This window comes from Lepisosteus oculatus, chromosome 22 (genome assembly GCF_040954835.1).
Source record: "Lepisosteus oculatus isolate fLepOcu1 chromosome 22, fLepOcu1.hap2, whole genome shotgun sequence".
NCBI lineage: Eukaryota > Metazoa > Chordata > Actinopteri > Semionotiformes > Lepisosteidae > Lepisosteus > Lepisosteus oculatus.
The window spans coordinates 2,528,106-2,555,706 of record NC_090717.1 but is presented as its reverse complement, the minus strand read 5'-3'; the positions used below and the strand labels follow the sequence as shown (position 1 = coordinate 2,555,706).

Sequence of the window (27,601 nt, the reverse complement as noted above, 5' to 3'; positions counted from 1 at the left end):
CGCTACGTGGAGCGAAAAAAAAGGCCCCTCCCTAAACCATGAGGGGACGGACCGTAAAGAAACACAGTATAAAGCGCCTCACAACCCACCAGGCTCTGTGCGTGATTATCACAGACTGTCAGTGGGACAGAAAACAACCCCGTTCCTCGCTGGTCAGGGTGCTAGTCCCCATGAACCACAGCTTCCAGTGAGGGCCCTTCTCTTCCCACCAGCTCGCTCGCTCAGCTGCTCTGCATGACGGTAACCGGAAAGTAATTTCCTAAAGCATCGCCAAAGAAAAAAAAACAGGCTTTCCACCTTTACTAGCTGTTCCAGCACTTGTTTTTCAAATATGTCTGGGAACCCCAGTTTTGTCAGCCCGTTCCGCCGACCTCAGTGCCTGGCAGCGGCTGCCCCGGCGGGGAAAACGAAATTGACTCACCCTGGCAAGGCGATTTTAGCAGGTAAGATTTTCCACTTGGGCTTTGTCGCTGCCTGCGTGCCGTTAGTACGCGTATTATCGGGCTGTCACACACACACACAGAGAGTGGTGTAGTGTCGTAGAGCTCATTTCTTTGCAAAAACGCACGGCTTATTTCAACGCTGTCTGTCCACACCGAGTGCACGGAGGGGTGTGCTGTCTCGCCACAGCTCATCTGAAGAAAACATTGTTTCGGAGCGTTTTCAAACGTTTCGTTCTCCTTAGTTGTGGCAGCCCAGCAGATGCTGCACTGTGCAGGAGCCCTGTCGTGCCGCCGGTCAGCTGAAAGAGTTGGTAACTCCGAGTGGGACATACTGGGTTACTGTGTTTAACGCACAGCGTGTCCCATTTGTTGCGACAGCCCGTACTTTAATATCGGGCTCTTTCTTAAATTAGACCCGTCTTCAGTGCAGCACGACGGTTCATGAGGCAGCACTTTCCAAAGCTCTCCTGTTCCTGCTCTGTGTTGTAAATCTAAAATGCCACTGCAAATTTCTCCATTTGTTCTGGGGGCTGTCTCGCCTAAACATTACTGTCTAGTATCCGGGATGACTTTTTCGCGGAGAGCTGCCACACTCTGAATAATTTCCCATAGACGTGTGTTTGTTGTGCTCTTTCACTGCTCTGCATCTAAAATGGGGAAGTTTGAAAATACTTGATTCACAGGATCGGAGACCGTTTATGTGTGTATGACATGTGAGCCAAGTAATTGGGAAATGTAGAATTACAGGCGCTTGTGTTAGCAGGAATCCAGCTGAGCTTGCGTGTTATTGGTTTGTTACAAAACAAGAGAAATTAAATTTTCGAACGTTGATTCTCCTCATCTTCATCAAATTCGGAATTTTGTTACAAGTATATAGGCGTGCATGGTGTTTTATATGTACATACTGTTAATTACTGAAAGTGCATACAACAGTAATTTCCATCAAGGATGGTGGTAAACTGCTCCCCTGGGTGAATTTCTCCTGCCTGTTTCAAAACCTGTCATTGGGGGGGAGCCATTGGATGGTTTGAATTGATTTCCATGTAGGTAGGTAGGCAGAACTCTGGGCTGTTACCCAAATTATTTTCTTTCTAAAATCTATCATTTGTGTAAATGTATACTATTCTTAACACAAGCTGACCTTCAGTGTTCTCGCGTTTTTTTTTTCAGAAAAAAACGGACCACCGTTCTTGGTGGCACTATAATCATATTGGCTTCCTCACCGGTGCGATGACAAATCGTAGTCAAAAGAAAGAAACTGATCCTCTGTCATTTTGCCTCTTTAAATACTGTATCATCTTACGCCTGTCTGCTTATGAAGTCACGAGAAGTGTATATTTTGTCTGCGCCTTGTTGAGCGAGATGCATTTCATAACCTGACTTAGGCTCCTCATTTCTGCGAACGCTCTGATAAGACAGGGCGTTAATAAATAGCGGGCTTGGAGACAGGTGAGATATGTTGGAGAACCAGTTCAAAGGGGAAAGGCAGCAGATATCAGAGCTCTGAACCCCCGCAGTGCTACAAGAACAGATCCCTGGCCTCCCCTTCCCCTGAGGTCATCTGTATCGGGCTCTAGTGGTTGATGAGTAATAGGACTCTTTTCTTGGAGTAAAGCGCCTGATAGCCACTGATAACCAGTGTTACAAGTTTTATCACTCCTGCTTGATTAAAGTCCTAGGTTTATAACAAGAAAAATAATTACAGAGAACACCCATTGATGAGAAGAACTAGATTGCTTTAGAGTTGAGGGGAGCAGGTCATGGGGAAAGTATTTGTATTCTTTGATTCCAGACTCACCTGTAAAATGCTAAAAGCTCATTTGGCTTTATTCTTATATTCATGAGTCGTTTGAACAGGAACGTAGCACAGAAATTCAGTCCAGCTAGTATGCTTGTTTTTCTCCAGCACAAGCCAGTTATGTTGCTTTTTCAATTGTCTCTTGCTGGCCAGACGCTTGGCACACGAGTGCTGTTTTCTGGCTGCAATCATGCACGTTGCTTTTCCTAATTCTTGCCCCTGCATGCCACACAATCGCTAAATGAATGTTTGTATGCCTGCATGTTTTTTTTTTGCTGTTTCAATGTAGCCGTGGCTGCTGCTGAGTTAATCTAGAAGACGATTTCCTTCCCACAACCCACCTGATTCAAAAATAAGTGTAAAACATCATAACTTCCCTTTGCCTCATCTGGAACCTGAAAATGGGATGATGTCATAGTTATAAATGGAACTGTCGGTAGGGCATACGAGCTGTACATCTGCAAAGGCGTGTTGCTGAGACCGGTTCAGGAGCCGCAGACATGCCATTTATCCCCCACCCAACAACCTCTGGAAAGCTCAGGCAGCGGTGATGTCATTGGTTAAGGACGTCCTCATCTCTCGCTTTGCCTCTGTATGGCAAAGTCGAATTTGGATGGCTTCTCAAGCATTCTCAAATTGTCACGGATCTCGTGTTTCCTTGCACCCGGACCCTGTTTCCCGAAACAGAAATAAGTAGAGTGTCCACTGCAGAGAAGCCATTGAATGCTGCTAAAGGAGCACGGCATAGTTTAGGAAATAAAACCGTCCACTGGCGATCTCATGAACTCATGAAGAGAGCTCACCGAAGGGGCAGGCTCTGCCACTGCCAGTTCGATCTCTGTGTTTGCTCCGGTGCTGGAGTGATTGAGCTCTGCTCTTGTAGGTCCAGTGTAGTGATGGCAGGGGCTGTAAGATCAGTAAGATCTTCTCTGCAGTGATTCTAGTGCCCTTCGAGAAAGTCTGGTGCTCCTGAATGCAGATGCTCCATCTTAGATGGATAGGCCTAACCACTACTTTGGCAATTGTCGCCTGAGCATCGGGGCTCATTAGGCCTATTGTTTTAAGCTGGTTTGTGGAAAACCAGACATGAATGAGGTAGACTAGTGATGCTTTAGTGTTGTTAACTCTGCCTGGCTACCTTATCTCTGCTGTGTGTCTACTTCTCTGTGTTGCTCTTGAGTACTGTATCAGCGTTAATCTGATTCTGTGACCACTATGGTTTGCTTTTGCTGTCTGATTTATTCATCTCTCACAATTGAAGATGGTTGGCCGTAAAGGGGGTTTGTAAGTCTTTTCCTTCTCTTTTATCCACATTTATTTGTTCTCGGGCATAGCAAATATTGGTAGTAAACTCACATGCAGGCAGCAGATGAATTGGATCAGCATCCAACAATAAACCATTCTGACACTTCTTAGAACATACGGCATGTCATTATACGATCTGATCATTTCAAAACCGTAATCGTATACCTCAGGCCACTTAATCGCCTTCCATATCTGAAAAGAGCTCAACAGTCAAAACATTTCTTTTTATTTTTGGCACAAAATGAAACTTCACTTATTCTTATACCTAGATGTCTGTTGCTAGGCTATTTAATCTCTTTATAAAACACTGCTTTATTATTGTACCCACAACAAAGGTTATTTTGCATGCCAACGTGTCCTAATGCTCTCCTGTCAATTTCTAACACCACCCGGCCACATTCAAAGACCACCCTCTCTTCTCGGGCATCTGTCAGACCCTGGTCTGCACTGTGTTGACAGACCCAGGGGACTGAAGTTCAGCAAGTGTGAGAGGTCAGTGACTAGAAATGGCTCAGCCTTTCTCTCAGTGTACCAAATTCATTGATGATTTGTTACTTTTTTGACTTCATAGATGTTGAAGGTGATATAAAACAGGGAAAACTCAATTCACAGTTTTGAGATGACAATTATTGTGATATTATTTTGTTGCTGCATTTTTACAGTCACAATGAGAACAGCCTCCTAAATAAGAACATAATGGGGGGAAAAGTGTTTGTTGTTCTGTTGTCTAGAGCTTTTCAAAAACATTACAACCGTTGTAGCCTGAGCTCATCAGATCTCAGAATCACTACTGGGATGAGGGACCTCTAAGGAAAACCAAGTCATTGCTGTATGTGGTGTTGGTGGACCAGTAGGTAGTGCTCTTGTCCCTTGATCAGGCTCTCCAAAGCAATGCCCCACTATTGATTAAGGGCATTGTGCTGTATACGGTGCCATTCTTTTGAAAAAGTGCTGCTTATAATGATTTCATGCTGTTTAATTTTTCTGTTGCTCTGCCTAAGGGTCTCTCTACCAACAAGGTTTTGAACTGGGATCTTTAAATTTCCATTCTAGTCTCTGCATCCATATGTAATAATCTGTGCTCACAGACTTAGAGTCTTTAAGTGCCCGATCAATAATTTAGACTACTACTGTATCATTCATTTATAATTAGTGTAATCAACTATAGAAAAAAAATCTTAATGATTTAGCCAATAGTTTGCATATATGCAGTAGTTTTCACAGAACGGGTTTGCAGTTAAGTGGTTTAATCCACATCAGAATGGATAGGGGTTAACAGAGACAGGATTGACCCAAAGTGAATGAAACTGAGGATCGCTAATTTACAGTTAGAAACTATGACTTCATTTCATGGTCTCGGTCATTTCATCTGTGCAGCGTTTTGCTGAACTTAAGGAACGAATTGCTAAATTTGCTCTAGAGAGCCTAGCCGGGCCTGTCTCTGGAGTAAACGATCTGAGCCAAGAAGGCGTGTGCAAGAAGGTTCATCTGCAAAGAGCAGGATGAGAGGGGCCTGTGTAAGCTTCTGTAGGACTGGCAGCAGCCCCACAGTGACTCAGCAGAAAACGGCACATGCCTGCAGTGCAGTGTATGCACACACAAGACTTCATCGCTGCTAAAGGCGTCTGCATCTGTGCATCACATTGTGGGCATCCTGAATACAGATGAATAGGAGTGAGGCAGTTTAAGCTTCTTACAGTAACAGCTGTCATGAAGAGTTGCGTTTTGAGCAGTGATCTGGCATTGCTAAGGCTGTGAAAACTGTTGCATGACCACTCCTCTTAGACTTTTTTTTATCCTCCTGGTTTTCCAACATTCTTGGGAGACAGAAGAAAGCCCTGTCATCCGTTAGCCACTACTACCTCTATGGCTTTGTCAAAACTTAAAAAAAGTTTTAATCTATCATATTTTGCAAATGCCTCCTTTTTAATAGGCTTTTTACAGCCTGCCCATTACCTTCATAATTCCTTCTTAGAGGCTACTTAAGATACCACCATTATGGAATACAACATTCATAACCCTTTTTTAACCATTCTTACAAAAGGCATTTTATCATAAACAAAATAAACATGTGCTAAATCGTAATTCTACCTCCAGCCCTAATCCTAATCCTGGCCGTAAACCGAAGACAAACAATAACATGCACTTTGTCAAATGTTAAGATTGCTTGTACATTCCTTACATCTTTTAGACTTACTTTGTAATACCTATAAACCTTCTGTAGCCTTTAAATAGATATTGTGCAGGCTTCATTAAACCGAACGCAAAGGAAATTTCTTACATTGTTAATGGACAGACTATATAGGTAGAAGTTCTTATTTTCTGATGTTCGCAAAAAGGTGTACTTTGTACCTGGTCGTGGATGATGCAATAAACCCTCATACATGTCCTGGGTCGAAGTCTAAGCCCTCTTGGGGAGTTAAACAGGATTAACGTGTTTATCTTTGCCTTCTAGCTACTGGTCAGACTTCTTCTGTTGGCTCTTTGGCTTTTGACCCGAATATTTCAGGAAATCGGAAATTAAACATTGAGTGAGTAAGGGACCAGGGGAAGAAAGCATTTGTCAAAACAAGAAGCGTGCGACTGCTTTGAAAATTGAATAATAGAAATTGGAACCATGTGGTTATCAGATTCAATGTGTCACAAGTCCCAAGCAATGTGCATTTGTGTCTCTTGGACGGCAAGACATGTCAGCCCTGTGTGCTGGTATGTAAATGGTGGAAAAGGCCTCTGTGATGGACCAGCATACCAAGTGACTTTCAAAATCCAGTATGCTTCAGAAAGCATTTGCCTTGTGCTTTCTTCTTTTGCTCTATCTTTTATTGGTTCACAGAAACTGGGCCAGCCGCCAGGGGTTCGTTTACAACAATGAGTACAGCGGGCATTGATATAATCAGCATGTCGGAAGACTGCCTTCATTCTTTAATTGAGAGCGCTCACCCTGGGTGAGGAGGTCTCTTATGGGCTCGGGGGCATGAAGGGGTCTTCGCCATGCCTGAGACGTCACCGAAGAGCCCCCTCGCACTGACAGCCGCTGATGGGGAAAGAGGACCGAGACGCATTTCGTTTTACAGTCACGGACATCAAGATGTGAAATCATCCACCTGCGTGATCACTGGCCGCTGGAGTCGTGCGGTTGAAGCCAGTTCTCTGGCTGGTTTCATGAAATGGCTGGATAAGATCCTGAGATCAATTAGCTACTGTCTACCGAACAGGCTAGATGAGCCAAATGGCTCCTCGCATTTGCAGTCATTCTTTGCTCAAACATCATCACATTAAAGTATGTGTTAATGAAGCAAGAGAAGGCTGTTGTTCTGCACCCCTTCTCAATTTTTATTTTGCGGGAAACCACTCACGGTTTAGTCTGTGAACTTTTATCATTTGCAGGAGAGTGTGGCAAGTTAAAAAGCCAAACATGGATGACATTAAGCGAATGCGATCGAGGAAAAAGCCCCTAAGCCAGCCTGTATCCGCTTTAGACACCGAGAGCTTTGGGCTGATCTGCAGGTCCTGGATTTTGTGGCAAAGGGTGTCTTTTGCTCGAGTGGACTTGCAAAGCAGCCAGACAAAACCGTTGTAAAGATCGCATTTGACTGGAAGGCAGGAATTTCTAATGGGTTTCTTTTAAAGGACAAACTCATTTCTGTTTGGCATTTCGGCTTTGGGTTTTATCATGCATGTGTACGGAAGGTATTTGATGGTTGTGAAAGGAACACAAACTAGCAATCGTTCTCTGTTTTTGCTTGAAGGCAAGCAATGAGCCAGAGCTCTCTCTGAGACAGTGCTGTCTGAGGAGTGCTGGGGGCTTGTTGACTGCACAGCCACAGCCTTCGCATACCAGTTACACAAAGGGAGAGATCATGCAATTAGTCCTGGAACTGTGTCCACTTTGAGACTTCATTCACAAACCTGCAGTACTCAGTCTGTCATTTGCTCTTTGAAATAGCTGTTCCATTAGATGTGTTATCTCGTACAGGCTTTTGAAGGAAAAATATTCTCTCGGGGTCTGGGCAGGCTAATATTGAATAGTTTTACTTGAATTATATTTTTGTATTCTTTTAGCTTTATTGCAAAAATAAAAGCTGATCACCAGTGCCTTCAAGACAAGAGCTCAAAAATGCCATGATCCAATTCAGATGTATTTTTGTTGTCCCTTGTTTGTCTAGAAAAGTGTACAGAGGCAAAGAGTTTGTGATCTTCAGCTTGACATTTTGCATGCCTGCAAAAAGATTACATTAATTTCAAGTAAAATTTATGCCAATCCATTTTCTTTCAGAAATGATTTAAACAGTACGTCTGTACACGTCTGCAGTGCCTTGATGTAAACATTTTTGTTTTTAATTGTGCTGTTGGTCTTCCCTACGGCAATTTCAAAGTCCTGTCCATCTCGGGAGTCTTTTTCTCCTGGTCATAGATTGTATGGACCTGTCAAAATAAGATCCTTAACTTAGGTTATTTAGGAAATCAGGTGTCGCTTGTGAAAGTCATTACTTTTTAGAATTAAACCCGACTTCAATGTACGTCGCAGTGGGAGAGGTCTGGGTAGATTAATCTGTTTCCAGTTGCACATGAACTGTATATCTTACTACACATTACATTAGTAGAACAACTTATAAAGTAGAGCTTATTGATGTTTTTATGTTGTCCATTATGCTGGAAAGCAGTCCAGGAACAGTGGGGAGTTAATAAGCTGTATGGCATAATGGAAAATGAAAGCCTAAAATAAATTATTCTTTTTCCCATTTGGAAAATTTGAAATACTATAATTTTTTTAATAGATTATGAATATTTTGTTTGAGGTTCATTACGTTTTGAAGTCCCATGAAAAAAACATCATCCCTTCTGCACTGAGCCCTGATTGTACAGAAAAAATGGACGAAGTCTTCAATAATTCTGTTTGAGCTTCTGAATTTTGTTCGCCGTTTGAAGTGCCACCTTGTTGTCATACTTTATTCATGTTGTTTACAGCAGTGACCCTCAGAAGTTGAGGAACCATGTTCATTAAAGAAATATCCATATATCCATGTTGCCTAGAATTCTCTCTTCAGCAGATTAATAACTTGGGCAGAAAACGCAGCTGGTACTCTGCCAGTCTACTCACTTCCAAACATTGGCACATTTGCTGTCGTGAATAATTTAACCGTGACGCATTAAATTGTTTTGGAGAGGACTCCATACGGAAATCGAATCCAGCGTGTTGGGTTGCGTATCTTGTCTTGAGCTTCATAACCTCGGTTGTGTGGTTTTAACCTTGAGGGCATGTGCGTCTTATCCACGTCGGAAACATTTAATCCTACAACTCGGGACGAATCGGCACCATTCTGTAGTGCTGTTGGTTGTTGAAAGCTCATGCGTGATAAATGGCTCATTTCCAGGCTAGCTCCACGGTTGACATACAGGACTAGTCATCCTCCGATTCCTGCAGGTATTGGCCAGCAGACCCCCGCAGAGCTTCTCGGCGTCAGACTGCTTTTTCCTCCATTTGATCTAATCAAGACAACCGATATTTCCTAGAGAAGCTAACCCTGATTGAAATATTGAATAGGTTACTCCTTGCTTGCCTGTTGCAATCGCAGGAGACCTGGCTTGAAATCGGGGACGTGGCACCATGAGACAATGCCCTGAGGTCAGTATTGACGTTGAAATGACACCAGAGCCTGGGGGATGATGGTGGATACAGGGTGGGCGCAGGTCAGCCGTGATTGGAGAGGAGGCGGTTGTGTCCTTGACGTTCTCCAGAGTGCTCTTGGGAAATTAGGTTTCGTGTCGGGAGAAGGCTCCTGTTCCTCTAGTAGTCAGCTCCAGAGTCCAGCTGCTCTTTAATTTTCCTCTCCCAGGCTGGGTGATTGAAGTGATAAATCAGCCCGAAAGGGAGCTGGGAAGGTGTGCTGTTGGAGTGGTGCATCTGCAGTGCAACAACTGAAATGAATTCCTCTGCTCAGGATTTTGTCTGTTTTCCGAAAGAACATCTGTAGACCAGGCTTCTGTGGTGATTTATGGTCCAATAAACAGGTGGCGTGAGAGGTCACAATGAATTCCCCGTTTTCAAAGCACAGTGAATTTTGGCGGGTGTGCTTTTATCGTACAGTAATAAGAATGAGACTTTTTATAGTTCGTTGAATGATGTAAATTTTGACGTAGGCTTTGTTTTTGCCTTCCGTTCAGTGGTTCAGTGGCAAACGGCTCTTAACCTTGGAATCATGGGAAGGGAGACTGCAGGGTAGCCTGGCAGTGTGTGTGTTTATCTCCCACTTTTGAGCGCTGTCTCATGGAGAGTTGCACAGAGGGCGTGCATTTAGGTTAAAGGTCACCCTCTGTGTACAGTTCTGTATGTGAGCTGACATGGTCTCCCTGTATGGCAAGATCCTGAGACAGACCTTTTATTTTGTGCTTTTTTTGCACCGTTTGCTGCAGGTTTTTGGAATGGCCTATGGTCAGCTCTGTTCTAGAACTACTTCTGGCTTCAAGAACCTGTAAAAGACCCTACTGTGCCCTTTTCTTTTTGACAGCAGAGGTGAAATAAGAGCTGGTCTAGGAATGATCACTCCACCCATTTGTGGTTCTGCTCCCTCTAGCGACAGGCAGGATTGCTTCCGTCTTGTGGGCTCCCTCCTGGTTTTAAAAAGACGCCACCCCACGGTAGAAAACGTCCGTCTCCATTTCCTTTAAGTCCCCCTCAGTCCGCCTCTCCCTCACTGCGAGGAGGTTGGCACAGCCTCTGATGAGAGGTCGGTTTGACCTGCGCCAGCTATTCCTGCTCGTGATTGCAAACACTAACATAACATAATTACTTTAACCCCTCATTACAGCCTTAATGGAGGGTTGCTATAATTGGTTTGGTTCAGAACAGAATGCCGGATTGTGCTTGGGAGTCTTGTGCTCATCGGCAGGGATGCAGGGAGAGGTTTTTGGCCTCCAGGGAAATCTGTTGACTCTAACGAAACGACACCAGAAAGGCCGTCCATCAGCCGCTCTGTGTTTCGGCATCTCTCAGAGCGCTGGCAATGCAGGAGCACAGGTATCCATCTTCTGTTTTCTCTAATGGAATTGGAGTGCAGACAGGAGTGTGCTTGGCAAGTTAGTGTGTGTTCGCTCAATTTCTGGAAACCGGGGTTTAACCAGGTGTCTCTGTGCTGCGTTTTTTACATCTTCTTGATTTCTAGACCTCGTTTCTTACGCCACCATTGCTCCCTGCCAGTTCTCTTCCTGTCTCGGCTCCTGCAGGGGGCTGAGGGAGGTGTGTGCAAGCTCTGCTTGCTCCTGTGCTGGATTCCCTGGGGGCTGGACAAGCTGCCCTCATTTTTCTTCTCCTCGTCCTGTGCATGCAAAGCGTCCGCGTTCAGTGATGCTTTCAGTGAAGCTCAGTCACAGAAGCTAGTGACCAGACAGGCCCTGTTGTTTACTACGAGCAGAAAGTATGCCAGACATTCCTGCACGCTGCTGGCTTTTCCGGGATTAGCCACTCAGATGCAGGCTCCCGGGAATAGAGTGGCTGGCCGTGTGTATCTGTGAGCTCCTGCACACGAGGCCTGGCTGAGCTTGTGGTCAATAATTATAATAATAATTGCTTACACTTATATAGCTCTTTTCTGGACACTCCACTCAAAGCTATTTAGAGATAATGGGGATCCCCTGCACCACCACCAGAGTGTAGCTCCGTCTGGATGATACGATGCCAGCCAGAGTGTGCCGGTACTCTCCTCACACACCAGCTCTCGGTGGGGAGGAGAGCAGAGTGATGAAGCCAGTTCAGAGATGGGGATTATTAGGAGGCCCTGATGGGTAAAGACTGAGGGAAAATTTGGCCAGCATGCCAAATTCCCAAATGAGGGAAGAACAAGAGAATCCCAGCAGCTTGCTTTTTGATGCCATGCTGCTGTGGTGTTTCTTTAACCAACCGCTGCACTCGATGTACTGTTAACAAATGTAAGTAAAATACACAAATTATACACCTCTGGAGGCAGAAGACTGTTAAGACAAATATTGTGCAAGACTGATCTTGGTAGTGTGCTATCTGTGGCCCCTTGCTCATAAATTTCAATAAATGAGAGGAAGAATTGCACCTGCCTCTCTTTACAAAAAAAGTTGTGTACAAATGCGAAGTCTGTCATCTTGTCTTATGCTGAGCTGGCAATTCAGCTGCATGACTTCCAGCGAGCTTTTGTGTGGTTAGGATAATTCCATTTGAAACACCCCCTTTTCTAAATAAGCTCACACCGGCTGACTGAATTCAGACACGCTGGGCACTCTTATCTTCCATTTGTCAGTTGTCCTGAAAGTCTGCATCTCAGCTGTCCTAGTCATTCTCAGGGCAGTAGTTGCACCTCCCAGTCCCTGTTTTCATGCCCTGGCAGTCCAGCTCACTCCAGGTCAGCTAGTTCAAGTTGCTCCGAGGAAGAGAAAGTGGGGGGAAGGGTGCATTCCTGATACTTGACTTCCTGTTCTGTCTCTTCCACGACCAGCCAGTGTTATCGCAGGCACAGCTGCTGAAGGTCTATACAACACTGTATGAAAACCTGCTCAATTATAGCTTGTGTGGCACTATAGGTGTGACCAAGATGTTGTACACCCTCAAGTTCAGTAAGCTTTTTTAGCAGTCATTTCTTCACATTTGGAATATGTATAAAAGGAATCTACAGTAAATCAATGTGCTCAGTCTTGTTGTTTATTGGGATACAGGACATCTTATAAAGTGTCAGTCTAGGGTTTGTCAATAGATGTACGTTCAGGACGGCTGTACTTACATGCTACATTGTGAAAACGGTAACACTAGAGAAGTTAGTAATGAATTCAATGTTAATCTGTGCATTTCCTATAGCTGTAACAGTACTAGGCTTTGAACTGCTGGGGTACGTTCCTTACTTTTAAAGTAGATTTAATTTCTCTGTAGACTGCAGAAAAAAAGCTGAATTTAGGAGAATTGGAAACACTGAAAAGCCATCTCATGCAGTTGTCTTATAAATCTCATCAGCTGATGCAATGATCTTTCAGGAAATATAAAATAAGGGAACGGTAGTAGGACTGAGGGATGAGGGTGTGTAGGTTTCTTACAGGTTAAACAGGACTGTTACAACATGAGTAGTGCACCCCAGGGAACAGGCTGCAACATTAATGGGCGGGGCCGAAGGGGGCAGTGTCCTCTAGGGCTGCTCTTGACCAATCACAGGCCTCCTTTCTCAGCCTTCTCAGTCAAGGGGTGTAGCTGAGGCAGTAAAGGAGGCTGCCTTGGATTGTCAGCAGTGCCGCAGCTGCAATCTTAAACTGACTCGCAGATCGTCCGATGTCGGTTTGCAAGACAAACAGGTCTGCTTCTATGAGTTAGCCACAGGTGCCACTCAGCCCAAAGGCAATTTTTTTCAGTGTCAAATCACTTTATTGGCCATATCCAATTTCTTGTATTAGGAATTTGTCTTTTCGCATGCCCCAGCTTGCTCTCCATGAGACACGCTGACACACAGATAGGGAGAGAAGCTTGGGGCCCAGAGTGCAGGGTCAGCCATTTATACAGCACCCCTGGAGCAGTTGGGGTTCAGGGCCTTGCTCAGGGGCCCAATAGAGTAGGATTCCTTTGCCGGCCGCGGGATTTGAACCGGCAACCTTCTGGTCACAGGCGCAGATCCTGAGCCACAGAGCCACCGCACCTCAACAGGTCAGGCCTGAGTATAGTGCTATGCTTGGCTCCTGTGTTGGTATGTCAGGAGCTTCACAAGGACAGGTTTTTCCATAAAGTGAGTAGAACAATGCTCTTTGTGTTACTATTAGTATTGACACAGACCAGTAGCCAAACCAATGAGCCGTATTTGTCCCCGATGTTACAAATTTTTAATAAGAGCATTACCCGAGAATATGTAGTTACTTGTGTTTGTAGTAACCTTGATTTGAACTCTGTCTTGTCTCAGCCATTTTATTAAAATGTACTCCATCCCCCTTCCTGATCACGCCATCTTAAGCTTCACTGAGGAAATGTGTGCCAGCAGGGAGTTCAGCAGACGGGAGACTGATCACTTACTTTTCTCAATCCCTCCTTGCACAATACACATAACGGAGATGTGCATAACCAGGACTATGTGGATCGGGAATGATTGTGTGATTGTGACTGTCTATATGTGTGCAAGGAGTGGGGTCACTGTCAACTTGAAAAATAACTAACACCCACCTAAAAACCATTCCATCCTACAGCGGATTCGCTGTACAGGAACCACTGACCAAACTTTTGTTGTGCTCTCTTTCTGAATTCCAGGAGGGATTGCTGGAGGGATAGAGATCTGCATCACCTTTCCCACGGAGTATGTCAAGACACAGCTACAGCTGGATGAGAAGGCCAATCCCCCAAGATACAAGGGCATTGGTAGGCAATTGCATTTCAAGAACATAAGAAAGGTTACAAAGAAGAGGTCATTCGCCCAGTGCAACAAGTTTGGTAGTTAGTAGTTAATGGATCCAAGGAATTCATCCAGGTGTCTCTTGAAATTAAACCAGGGTGTCCGTTTCAGCAATGTGGGTGGGCAGCTTGTTCCATACTCCCACCACCCTTTGTGTAATGAAGTGCCTCCTGTTCCTGCTTTTAAATGCACTTCCATGCAGTTTCCACATGGGTCCTTCTGGTTCATGTGGAAACTGCATGGAGGCGCATGTAAAATGGAGAAGTAGGAAAAGACAGTCTGAGTTTTAGCTCTGGATGATTCACTTAAATAACACTGCGGTACCAGCCAGCCAGGCTCCGAGAGACACACACCATTACTGTTTCATTAAGCATTTAAAATTCGGGCTCCACACGCATTCCTGAGCAAACAAGCTGTATCAGGACCTCCCCCGAAACTCCTGCACGATCCGCAGTGAGAAAAAAAAACATTTCCTGAGACTGAAACAAACTGTAATCCCCATTTCCCTTCGGTGCTTTTCTTACAGGAGTGGGGGCTAGGAGGAATTGCTTTTAGGATTGAGATTGGGGATCATGTCTTTACACAAAAGGTGTGGGGGGGGGGTTGGTACAGGCTGCCTAGCCATGATGTCAAAACTGCTCTTCTGAAATTGGTCAAAAAGTGGCTTTGGATGAGATCCTTGGATTAACAAGTTATTAGCTACCAGAGGAAAGAAAGCGAATCAGGCTTGAAAAGCTCCAGAAAGGGGCTTATTTGTTCATTACAGATAATACCTAGCTGCCTAGGCCAGGATAACTAAGAGACAGCAAGTCTCTTGTCCCAGTAAGTGAAGTGCAAGTGCACTTTGAGAATCAGCCTTGCAGAGATAACATGTTTGTTTGCCTAAGAGTCAGCACTATAAGTACATCAGGGAACATGAACTCTGGACGGTTCTGGTTAATGTGTGCACTCAATGTGTGCAAGTCTGTGGGTTAATCATTTTTAGTGGAGTAAGTTTCCCCCTTTTTCAACAAGCAGGTTCTCTCTGGGGCAACTCTTACTTTGGCAGTTTGAGGTGTTCTCATTATTAGTGCCTTGCACATCTGATACTTTTGTCATTTCAAGACATTGCGAAAAAATCTGTCTGCACCCAAGGAAACTGGTTAACAGACCAGTGATGGAGTTCAAAGGGAGAGTAGATGTAAGAGGCATTTCTTGTCTAGGCTTTTTACACATATTTGTATTTCTGCAAATACCACATGTGGAATGTCTAAAACCAGAAAATTTTAAAATAAATTCCTAATAACCACAATTTCTGAGCTCAAGTGTATCTCTATAAAGGGAAATAATGGGCTGTAGTTATATCAATCGCTTTTTTCAGAAGAAATGGTGTGGTCTCCAGTACGGGCAGTATTATGAGTCATGTTCATAAATTAACCTGGCCTGTCTATGATTGGTCAGTGACGAGTGTCTTGTCCTTGCCCGCAGTGTGAGAATGTGGGGGGTTCACTAATTTACCAGCAGGCATCGCCGTGACGCCAAAAAAAGCAGAAAATGCTAGCTGGCTGACTGTAGAGAATAGTTAGTGTAACAGTGTACGTGTTGTAAGCTTTTAAACACACCCTCTCCTTTGCTGTTATTGCTCTTCGGTGGTGCTGATGGTCCTGTGCTCTGTTTTGCAGTGGACTGTGTGAAGCAGACTGTCCAGGGTCATGGGGTGAAAGGGCTCTATCGTGGGCTCAGCTCCCTGCTGTATGGCTCCATTCCCAAGGCAGCAGTCAGGTACCTGTCTGAGAATAAGCCGACACCGATTCACTCCACTTCACTGGAGGGGTCCCCTCAGCTGGCCAAAACACATTCCCCCTCACCCCCAGGTAGCCCACGGAAGGCAACTCGGGTGTAGCTCTACGACATCTGATGTTGCAGTGGTAGAGCACGTGACTGCCGATGCCATGTTTCTCCAAACGGGATTGCTGTGAGGCTGGCCGGCACGTGCCGCTGGTGTTTGCTGACCACTGTGCAACTGTACACTGTGTTCATTGACGACTTACTACAGCAGCTCCGTCAGCGCTGACGAAAGGCCGTTAGGTTGGGAGTGAAAAAGGAGCTGTGTTTTGCACTGGAGTCCAAGAGCTCTCAGCTGAGAGCCTGGCACTGGGGAGCAGCCTCTGTAACGCCATGACAGCCTGTGACTGAGGTGCAGATCTTATTTGCTCTTGTTTGAATGCAGTCACTATAGCTACTGAAGATCCTCCTTCAGTTGCCAGTTTAATCTATTTATAACAAGGCTTGTCTAATCCAGCACCTTTCCAGTTACCCACATTCCCATTTTGTGTCTGTTCTCCAATATCAAATCATGCCATTTCTAATCCTAAACACTTAAATGATTTTTTTTTCTGTGCTGCTGCGCTATGGATCATTAGTAAAGGTCTCCTCTAGGAGTAGTATAGAACTGATCTCCTGTGCAGCACTTAAACAATTACAGTTTGTTCTGCAACATGAATATTGCTCTTACATCTTATTTACATTTTGTCAAAACAAAAATATGAGCAAGGTTTGTTTTTTTTTCAAATATTAAGGGAAAGAAAATCAAAAAGCATACCATCATTAGAACAAATAAGAGTAATAATTAAATTTATACAATGTAGGGATAAAATAATAATACCAATACAGGGATCATCGTTTAACCATGCCTGAAAAACCTACATCTGAATTGAGCTCAACTGAAGGTTGATTGCCTGTGTTCTTGTGGATGTTCACTGACTTGGTGTTGAGGAGCTGAAAGCTGCTCGTTCCCCGAGTGCACAGTCATGCAGAGCAGGGCTGTCAGGCAGTCTGTGCTCGGAAATTGCTCAATGCCATCCTCCAGGCAGGCCTGGCCATATCGGTATCCACCGAGAGGCCCAGATGAATATGAACGAGAAGGGCAGGCTTGACTTCCACAGAAATGGAATTGCATAATTTCATCAGGCATGGGGAAATGTGGAGGGAGTGTCTGTCAGGAGCAGAAAGCAAGCATTCATCTATGACTAACATATGCTGCAGGTGAGAGGAAAAGAAAGCATGACATGCCATTCATTTTCCAGGGCTTTATGTAAATATTTCAGAAAACTGCTCCATTGTATTTAGATTCAGAGAGTGATCTGTGACAGGAATCTTCAGAGATGAATGTTGTGGCATTTGGTAGCTTCTGCTCCCTATTGCTTTAACTTGTGCTGTTTATGTTCAGTTTGTTTATGGTTTTTCAGGGAAAATAAAGAATATTACATGGTATCATATACAGAAATGAAGAAATGTGAACAAACATCATGGCTTGAAAGTCTTGGTAGCTATAAATCCAGCTATAATATAAAAATAGGAATAAAGGAGTAGAAACCAGAGTTTTGGAAGAGAGAAGCAAAGGAAAAAGAGAAAAGACAGAAAAAGGTAGTAAAAGGACAGAAGAGGGAAGCCACAGTCTTTAAAGTCTTTCATATGTCTGGGTCGAGCTGCAAGATCTTAAAAACATTTGAAAAGGGCTGCCAGGCAGAAGAAAATTTTGCAGTTCAGCCACAGAGGGAAAAGCTATTTTTTTTTCAAGGTGGAGAAAGTACATCGCACCCCTTACCCAGGGGAACCAGTAGTTTCTAATGGAGCAAAATCAACCGTCTCACTAGTAACGCTGGTAGCGTCTTGGGCAAAGTTGTCTCACCTGGGTTTGCTTGAACCGCACATCCACTGATTTAAATTAACTCAAGCATTTTGTCTTGGTTTGTTTTTTTATTAGTGGCGGCAGTATGAAAGGAAACATACGTACAGTATGTCCTTTCGCCGCTGGAGAATCAGTCCAGCTCTCTGGACTAACACTATATGGCCTTCACTATAGTAACACTATATGGCCTTCGAGCGCTGTTTGGGCAAGCGAATGTCTAGCCAGTTGTGCAGCACAGTAGATTAATTTATAGTAATACAAATAAGCCCCCAGCTCCAGAGCCTGTAGCTGAGCTTGGGATAGGAGATGTGGCGTTCCTGCCCTGTTGAAGTACTATAGTTATGGTTTAGCAGTGCTCTCTATCCAGGCATGCTCAGTTCTGGAGATAAGCAGTTCTCAGGCCCAGGGAGAGCTGAGGTAAATGGAGTGTTGCATCACTGTGTGTTTACATTTCAGTTGCCACCCGACGTGATTTGGTTTAGAATGTACAGTCAATTTGTTTCAGCTTTTTTGAAAAGAACTATAATGAAGTTCCACTTTTGGCCCTTATATAAATTTACCTGTCGCCCTGGACCCAATTAGCAGGTTTCATTGCTTCCTATCAGCCTTTCTCTTTCTCCCAGACATTCTCAGCTTGTCATACAAACAAACAAACCCTTAAAAAAAACCTAAAGACCTTTTCTGAAATGTCGCAATCTTAAAGTGGACTCTCCTACAGTCAGGTCCACATGTGTACACTTACTGAAAGATGGAGTGTCAGTGTCGATTTGGCTGAAGTTGATCACAATCCTAAATGGTTAAAAGGACTTTTCCCAGATTCTGAGGTGTTAATATACTGTAACTCGGAGTACAAGGCTGCTTCCAGAGAGGATATTAGAACACTGGTTCTTGAATACCCGCCCTGGGGCTTGCATGTATTTGTGATGCACAAGGCTGTTCATAATATTCAGTTTTCATTTTTTTTGAGAAGTTAAACCAAGGTCCCAACTACTTGGTCATTTATGACCACATCACGGTTTTAAGAATGAAACAGATGTTCCCCCCAGGTCTTGGCGAAACTCTGCTCTGGGTTTGTACAATCCAGCCTCTCTAAAGTTCCTCAGGGTACTTACTTGTCTGATCGTTACTTAACTATTACTGACGAAGTCATTAAGAGCTTCGCCTTCCAGTTGTGTAAAAAAGAAGCTTCCGTCCTCATTGGCTGATTTAAAGTGAAATTTGCACCGGAGTGTTTTTTATGGAGGATTCCAGAGGGAAGGTGACTTTAACAGTTGGGAGAATGGAGTGTGACTATTAAACTTCCCCTAAGTGAGACAGTTGATGCAGCTATTGCTCACAGTGTGTTCTGGCTCTGTCTCCCCTCCTTTTATAATAACCATGACACATGGCCACACAATGCTACAGCTTAGTAGCGATTGTATGTATCCTGATCATCGCCAAAAGAATTAAAGATCTGCAGTGTGTTGGGATTTTATGCCCTGCAGTATGAACAGTTCGATCTGGCTGCTGTTTTAAAGCCTATCTTCTCCTGCACTCTCCAGAGCTGCCTGCCAGATTAGCTGTCCATCACAATTCAGGCTCATCTCTGGGAGAGACAATACAGGAGACCTGTGACCCAGCCGTTTATCACAGTGCTGACAAACACTTTAACTGAAGATGACCCGGACTGCTCACTCCCTGCAGCAGACAGCCCACAGCCAGCAAGGGGCCAGACGAGCCACAGCAACAGTCCTGAAAGCAGCTCTGTCTCTGGCCTAGCTTGGGCCACAGTCATGTGCTGTGTGTCAGTGGAAAATGGAGGCATGTGACAGCTCAGCAGCTCCCAAGCACAAGCATAAACTATGTGGAAGGGCACTTAAAACCAAGAACAGAAGGCAGTGCTTTTCGCAAAGGGTTGTGGGAGTAGGGGACAATCTGTCCATCCTTGTTGCCGATGCTGATACCCTGGTTTCTTTCAAGAAACAGCTGAATGAGATTCTCAGATCAATTACGCCCCACCAAACGCAGGCTAGGCTTTAGTCTGTGACCTGTCTAATGTTCTTACGATGTGTATCTCAGCTGTGGGGTTTGTTAAATATGTACTTTTTGCTTAAACTGGTACCATCCCATATTGTCTGGGTTCCTGCCTGCCAAATTGGAGCAGCTGCAATAATTTGATTAACTGTCATACATCCTGCAGTGCTAATTTCCATGGATCATGCTATACAGGTATAGTGTATACAGTTGTTTTGAATGTGTACAGTTAGACTAAATGCTGGCTGGGCTGCTTTACATACAAAGATAACAGTCTGAAAGGGCTCGCTCGTCTTTGGAACTGTCAAGCTCTCTTATTAGTGTGTGTCTTCCCGTTTGAAAGAAGCTGTCAAAGTTATTTAATGAATGTCAGCAGCTCAGCCAAGTGGAAGTAAAATACACAGTCTGCGGAACAGCGCAGAGCTCACAGCGAGGGAATGGCAAGTGAATGTTAATGTGGAGGCCTTTCTGCTTTCAGGAAAGCCGTTCAATTACAGTTCACATTCTATTTAGAATTATAACAATAAATACGTTCTCACTGTAGCCAAAGTGTATGGCAGTGGGCATCGGCAGTGCAATGGAAAACAGATCAGGAACCGTGAAGGAAAGTAATCAGAACTAAGTGCCAGACCGAAGCCCCTGCTTCTCCTTGATGCTTTTAAATCTTCCAGTCTTCCTTTTCATTCGATTTAATCTAAAAATAGAAACTCATTCACTCCAGCCACAGGGCATCCTGAACATGTTCTTCAGTTTGCAATTTGCTTAGGTTTGTAGTTTAAAAGTTTATTTTATTAATCACCACACAATTTATTATTGAAGCATAGGATTTTGGGCATGAAATTTTTCCGGTTAAGAATCAAGCACATTTTGCAAAAGTGTAGGGAGGGGCTTTCGTACAAAAGCTAAAAGCAGCTTGCTTTCTGGCTTCTCTGTACTGTATCTTCAGGTGAGAAAGGGATGTGGTAGGCACGTCTGTGGATCACTATGCTCTCTTTGCAGTGGTTTCTCACTGAGGGCTGGGGCCTGATACTGGGTCTCTGAGCTCTGTGTGATCTGGGCTCTGACCCCAAGACACTGGGCTCTGTGTGAGCTGGATTCTGAACACAAGACTCTGGGCTCAGTGTGCTCTGGGCCCTGACCCTGAGTGGTCTGGGCTCCGAGTGGTCTGGGCCCTGACCCTGAGTCTCTGGGCTCCAAGTGGGCTGGGCCCAGTGTGGTCTGGGCCCTGACCCTGAGTGGTCTGGGCCCTGACCCCGAGTCTCTGGGCTCTGAGTGAACTGGAGCCTGACTGTGTTTCTGTGTGCTGTGTGCCCCAGGTTTGGGATGTTCGAGTTCCTCAGTAACCGCATGCGGGACGAGTCGGGGAAACTGGACAGCACGCGAGGGCTGATCTGTGGCCTGGGGGCAGGGGTGGCAGAGGCTGTGGTGGTGGTCTGCCCCATGGAGACCATCAAGGTAGGGCACTCTCTGCCTACAGTCACAGAAAGAACAGAAGGCATGTCTTACACAGTGGCTGAAAACAAATCTTTATCATCAGTTAATATAAGCTGAAATTAAGGCGTGTGGTATGTGCTCCCACTAGTACCAGCATTGCCTACCAAGGGTCACTTGAGTATATCTTTAGCAGCAGGGTCAGAAATACATTTAAAGTATCGGAGTACAATGGGAGCAAACTTCAGTATACAGATCATTCTCAGGATTGATTAATATGCATGATGTACCCTTTATTGTTAATAAAAAAACTAACTTTTTGCAAAAATAATTTACAGTTAATTTAAAATTCCAGCATGGATGTTCTCTACAGTTTCAATAGGTATTGTATTTTTTTTTTTTGCCAGTGGCATTTCCTATCTGCTCATGACACCTCAGGCGTGGATTTCCAGTGAGGATTGTCTGTACATGAGACGATTCATATAAATCTGTTTTCTTAACCAGGTGAAGTTCATCCATGACCAGTGCTCAGCCAATCCAAAGTACAGAGGCTTCTTTCACGGGGTGAGAGAAATTGTCCGGCAGCAAGGTGAGGAGCTCGCCCATAACTGTGCAGACAGCGCCCTCTATTGACCATTGGCAGTGCTTGCATAAGAAACGTTTCAAAATTCCTGAATGCAGCAACGGTTCTATCATACTAAAAAGTGCCAAAAGCTCATGCCATTGCTGGTTGTGTAAGCCATAAGAAAGAGGATTCCCTGATTGTAGTTGTGTAAATATATTTAAAAGACTTTATGAAAACTCATATATATAAAGACAAATACCGTATAAAGTCTTTCTTCCTTAAATTTAATTCCATGCCTATGGGATTCTTAAAAAATAATTCTGCTATTAGACTGTTAAGTACACAGAGAAACTGTATCATAATTTATTGTCTTTCCATTTTTCAACATGCAAATTGTAATTCCATCCCGTTTTAATGATGCTTTGCAGGTTTGAAAGGAACATATCAGGGACTAACTGCAACAGTATTGAAGCAGGGATCAAATCAAGCGATCAGATTTTTCGTCATGACATCCCTCAGGAACTGGTACAAAGGTAACACGCCTCCTCCGTTTGTTCTACACTCTCGGATATTTAATGCAGCTGTTCATAAATAGTGACAAAATCCCACTGCTTTGTTTAGGGCACATTGTTGATGAAGAAGCTGTAATAGAACATTGTTCAGTGTGGTGTTCATCCTTATGTTTTTTCACTATTAAATGTTAAACCATGGGGGTCATTCTGCAATTTTAATACAACACGGATTAATTTAAATTTATAGTTGCCGTGCTGAATGTGCCAATCTAGGTTACGTGGTTAAACGTGATTTTCCAAATCATTTTTCTGTAACCGGCTTTCCAGTGGCTTGACATTACTGCCCCCTAGTGGCAGCTTGTAGACTGAGCTCACCTCTCGCTCCAGAGCGGCTTGGAGTCTCCCAGCACCGCAGCTGCGCTAGGAGTAGAATTAGGGTTCGAGTACACTCTGCGGTATTTGTTGGGGTGAACACTTCCTGGAGACTCGGCTCCACATTAGCCCTGTAACCTCAGCCTTCCCTATCGCTAGTCAGCACTTTATCTGATTCATTAATTAACTTCTGTTTCTCTTCCATCTCCAGACAAGAATCCCAATAAGGAGATCAATCCTTTCATTACGGGCGTATTTGGTGCCATAGCTGGAGCTGCTAGTGTCTTTGGCAACACTCCGCTAGATGTGATCAAAACCAGAATGCAGGTAGGACGCGTTTCTGAGTGCTCTGTGTCCCCTGTGGAACTGTGACATCGGAGGAGACAGCTGCTTGACATCTGGCCACTCTCTGTCTTTCTCTCTTCAGGGCCTGGAAGCTCACAAATACAAAAGCTTTGTGGACTGTGCCTTTCAGATCATGAGACATGAAGGCCCCAAGGCGTAAGTCTGAGGCTCCTGAGTGGACCGTGCGAGTTGTATTGTCGATCTGTCTTTTGTGCGTCATCACCGTTGCTTTGTGAATTGCAGGGGGGAAGGGTCATTGTCTGACTGATTCTTCCAGAATTCGAGTCGGCAGGGAAGGCTATAATAGCTATAATTGCCAGCTGCTATATCGCTCACAGCTGGCACTGCACTGAAGCTCAGCAGGTGTGAGCCTGGTCTGTACCTGGATGGGAGACCTCCTGGGAAAGCTAAGGTTGCTGCTGGAAGAGGTGGGACCAGTAGGGGGGTGCTCACCTTGTGGTCTGTGTGGGTCCTAATGCCCCAGTATAGTGACGGGGACACCGTACTGTAAAAAGGCACCGTCCTTCGGATGAGACGTAAAACCAAGGTCCTGACTCTCTGTGGTCATTAAAAATCCCAGGGCGTTTCTCGAAAAGAGGTGTAACCTCTTGGCCACATCCATTGGCCCTTACTAATCATGGCCTCCTAATAATCCCCCTCTCTAAACTGGCTCCATCACTCTGCTCTCCTCCCCACTGAGAGCTGGTGTGTGGTGAGTGTTCTGGCGCACTATGGCTGCCGTCGCATCATCCAGGTGGGGCTGCACACTGGTGGTGGTGGAGGGGATCCCCATTACCTGTAAAGCGCTTTGAGTGGACTGTCCAGAAAAGCACTACATAATTAGGATTTTACATTTTTTTTAATAATAGACTATATTTGTGAACTATTCCTTCCCTCTCATGGACCCATGCAGGAAAAAGCTTATGGATTTGCTTCCGCTCTGCTGATTGCAGAGTATCCTGCTCCCTGAGAATCGCAAGATGAATTCCTCGAGAAGACAGCTTTTTTTCTTGTGTGTCTGTAAGACTTCAAGTGCAAGCCCCCCGGTCCCGTTAACGAACCCGTTTGCTCGTTTTCGCCGCCAGATTCTACAAGGGGACCGTTCCCCGCCTGGGGCGCGTGTGCCTGGACGTGGCCATCGTGTTCGTCATCTACGAGGAGGTGGTGAAAATGCTGAACAAGGTGTGGAAGACGGACTGAGGCGGGACCCCCAGGACCGAGGCTGACAGGCGGACACCGTGGCTGCTGGACGCTGGGCAGGAGCGCCTTCACCACGCCGGAGCCGGGGTGTCACAGCCAGCGCCCCACCTCCGCTACTTAACTGTGTACGTTTTAGCCTTTGAGTAGAAATCGATCACTTAATATATACCTGACTGAAAACGTCCCTTAAATTTTAATTAACTGAGTAAAGAACGGGTCTTGTATTAGCTAACAATGAAGAGCTGTTTACTCTCCTGTTGTCCTCGCCTGGCCTTAGGTCATGGGTGATTTATCGACAGGTGGGTTTGTTTTATTGTGTCTAGGTAAGGCCTTCCCATACAAAGCTTTAATACAGTACCATTTCCTTACAATCAGTGCCTGCACCAGTATGCCAAAAATGTCCAGTAAGGAAGATGCCCAGATTTTAAATCTTATGGTTGTGAAACCAGAAATGTATCTTTGACCCATAACTGTTATTGTATTTATGAGAGAATGATAATATGCTTACAGTCGTGTGGAGTTTACCTCATGGTTCATGGGCACGATGTTGTTCTATGAGGTCAAAGCACCTCTTCGGTATACGAAGGGCTGAAAACCAGCCAAGCTAGCAGAGTTCATGCAGCCTTGGTTGTTTTTGGGCCTTTTCTTTCAGAAAACCGCTATTTTCCCAAGATCATGCCAATTACCATTCACCAGGAAGTGCCCAATAACCGATATGAGCTGTAAAATGCCTAGACGTCTGTCAAATCAGAGGAAGGTACTTTTAGGTTTAGTTTTATTACTTTTAGTTGACAATTTTTTAAAAGAAATTCTAATACAAGACTTGGACTTTAAGAATTGTAGATTTTTTATATAAAAATCAAACCTTGTGTGCCGTTCAGGCACTTGGAATGAAAACACTGGCCTCACTGTCCTTACCAGTGACTCACAACTCAGAGGCTGTCCCTAAGGCCTCATTCTGTGAGAGGTACTACAGCAGTGCTTTAAACTTCTAGGACACATGAGGAAGTACTATGGAATTCTTCAAAGCCATATCTTAACACTAAAACAATACGTTATTTAAAAGACTTAAATATTTTAACATGAATAGTTTTGCTATTTATAAATTTAATCGTAATGATGACTACACAACGAAGTGTTAATGATTTAATGTTTTTTGGACTAAAAAGTGACCGGTCTGCCCCTCCCTCACCCTCAGCACTGGAGTTCAGAAAGTTTGGGGTGCACAAGATACCTACATGACCGATCCACCTCTCCACAGTGTTTCAAAGGCCACTTCTTTAATTTTAGACCCAATGTTTTAAAGAAAAAATAAGCCACAGCGTTTCATGCCTGTTCTATTTAAAGCGAAAACCCCTCGTTAAAGCAATATCTGTTGTGATTGCACCCCACATTTTTAAAATAATCTGGGCTTTGTTTTCCGGATATCTGCTATCACTGTGTTAGACCCGAAACCGGGATTAAACTGAGCCTGCTCTCCGGAGCCAAAGTCCAAACCCTTTGGGTAGATAGAGAAAGGCAGCAGATGGGTGGTGTCGATTTTTGACTTACTCCAGCCCAAGAGCTGACCAGGTGACAGGGCCTAAATGAGCCTGCACGTGTTTTCGGTGACTGAGAGGCGTCCTTCAATTTACGTTGGGTCTTGGGGCCAATTTCCTGCATATGAGGGCAATTATTTTGTTAAGGGGAAAACTTTTTTTTTAAATCTTATTTCGTGAGCTTCATTGTTTTAAGAAAAGCAATCTAAGATACCAAAAAAAACACTCTGTAGCTTCTAGTGGTTTTTTTTTTCATCCTTCCTTTTCTACGGTGAATTATTTATCTTCCGCGCACTTTGAATTTTTTCCATTTCCTTCATTGCCCTTAGCAGTGATTCAGCAAAGTAAAGATGCAGTCTCAAAGTGATAAAAGGGCACGGTTGAGTGCAATACTGCTTTTGAGGTGATCCTTCACTGTTAAATCTTTGAATCATAATTTAAAACACCCAGTGGTGCTCATTTTAAATTTTTCATCTTTTGTGTTGAGTTGAATACTGGTGTTTTTGTATCTCTTGCTTTTCTAATTCAGCATTTAGGTTTCTGCATTTTTGTACATGAAGTTCCTTCACGTTCTAACACACAGGAATGAGGTCTCTGAATGACTTATTCTGAAACAAAAACACATAGCAAATATGGTTCAAAATAAGTTTTTTACTGCTGTTGTTCAGTGCGGGTTTTCTTTTAATTCAAAGGTTTTTTGTTGGGGGGAGAGACACAAAGGCTTTATAAGCTTGTTTCATTCTCATATTAATGCTTTTATTTCCCATTTGCTTTTATGTCACAGTTGTAATCACAGTTTTTTTTCTATGAACCAGGTCTTACACAATAACAGTTTTGGTAATTGAGACAAAGAAATAAAGAGATCCTGCTGCTTGTGTGTTGTAAGGATCCGAACAGCTGTAATGTTGTCATACCCATCAGTTTGCATGCTGCTCTGATGCTGTTTTGCTTTGTTGTCCGTCTGTTTTCTTAGCAGGACTTCTGTCACCTCAGTGCCTCCAAAGTTACCTAGCGTAAATTGATGGAATACAGAATAATGTTAAAAGGCCGATCACGTGGGCGTTTTATAACCTTAAAGGTATCTTAAGATACCTGGTATTCCAGGGCAGCAACCATAGGATCAATATCAAAGACAGACTCGTCTAACACCTGTCAATTCTGTGACATACCAAGTCAGCGAGATGAACACCCTCAGTCTTTCCCTGTGGCACCTCTGACAGAGGTGTAGCCTGCAGACGGGCACTGTGACAGGTGACTAATGGCTTGAAAACTGCACTGAGAACTTGATTGAACCCTTAGGTTGTATCTGGATACCAGTACATCGAAAAGCAGGATATTTGTTCAAATTAGATGATGCACTAGCCACTCCAGTGTTTGAAGGAAAACTGGCATGCAAAGCATGTGTAGTGACTTCTAACTGATAGTCTGTACCATACCCTTTTTGAATGTTTTATACTGAGGGCTGGGTTCTGCTGCACGAAACCCATGACTCTGGGATACCTATTCCTGAGCATTAATGTATTGTGCTCAGATGACTCGGATGCTTTGCAGTCCAGTTTCTCCCGCTGTGTGTGGTAGTGGTGTTTGGATGCCAAGGAGTCTGTATTGTATATTCTATGCCTTGACTTTTGTGCCATGACCTGAGAGAGAGCTGACAGAACTGTAGCTAACATCACTACCATGTATGTCTGTGTGTGTGCGTGATTGTACGTCCATCTGTGGGTGTTGTGGATATGTGGTTATGTCAGTGTTGTACTGTGTAATGAGACATATATGTGCGATTTTTCTTATGCAGAGTGCCTCTCTCTTTCAGTTGTTGATCAAATGTACCAATACTGCTGTCAAAACTTGTAATTGAATAAAGTAACAATTTTAAAACCGTCCAAGGATCCATCCTTTATTATTGGACCAAATGTGTTTATTTTAAGGAAGAGTCGGCTTCAATGCCAGGTGATATGGAGGGAGACAGATTACAGGTCTTAACCTGACTATAAGGAAAATGTGATTTTCTTATTGTAAAGTTTTCG

At 44.1% G+C, this 27,601-nt stretch overlaps 1 protein-coding gene across 1 annotated transcript; it reads left to right on the top strand.

Moving 5' to 3' along the window:
* Nucleotides 1-43: 43 nt before the first annotated feature.
* On the top strand, nt 44-27,455 carry si:dkey-178e17.1 (tricarboxylate transport protein B, mitochondrial). Its single transcript, XM_006640118.3, has 9 exons — nt 44-443; nt 13,787-13,894; nt 15,590-15,689; nt 20,928-21,066; nt 21,547-21,631; nt 22,036-22,140; nt 22,703-22,818; nt 22,919-22,992; nt 23,922-27,455. Exons 1-9 carry the CDS (start codon nt 332-334, stop codon nt 24,034-24,036), a joined length of 954 nt encoding a protein of 317 aa, XP_006640181.1. The 5' UTR covers nt 44-331; the 3' UTR covers nt 24,037-27,455.
* The last annotated feature ends 146 nt before the right edge of the window (nt 27,456-27,601 follow it).

Bases quoted from the DNA above. Each gene is read 5' to 3' on its own strand.
- si:dkey-178e17.1 (XM_006640118.3), top strand. From the start codon at position 332: ATGTCTGGGAACCCCAGTTTTGTCAGCCCGTTCCGCCGACCTCAGTGC. The intron at 444-13,786 runs GTAAGATTTTCC...TCTGAATTCCAG, and splicing joins TGGCAAGGCGATTTTAGCAG to GAGGGATTGCTGGAGGGATA. The intron at 22,993-23,921 runs GTAAGTCTGAGG...TTTCGCCGCCAG, and splicing joins AGACATGAAGGCCCCAAGGC to ATTCTACAAGGGGACCGTTC.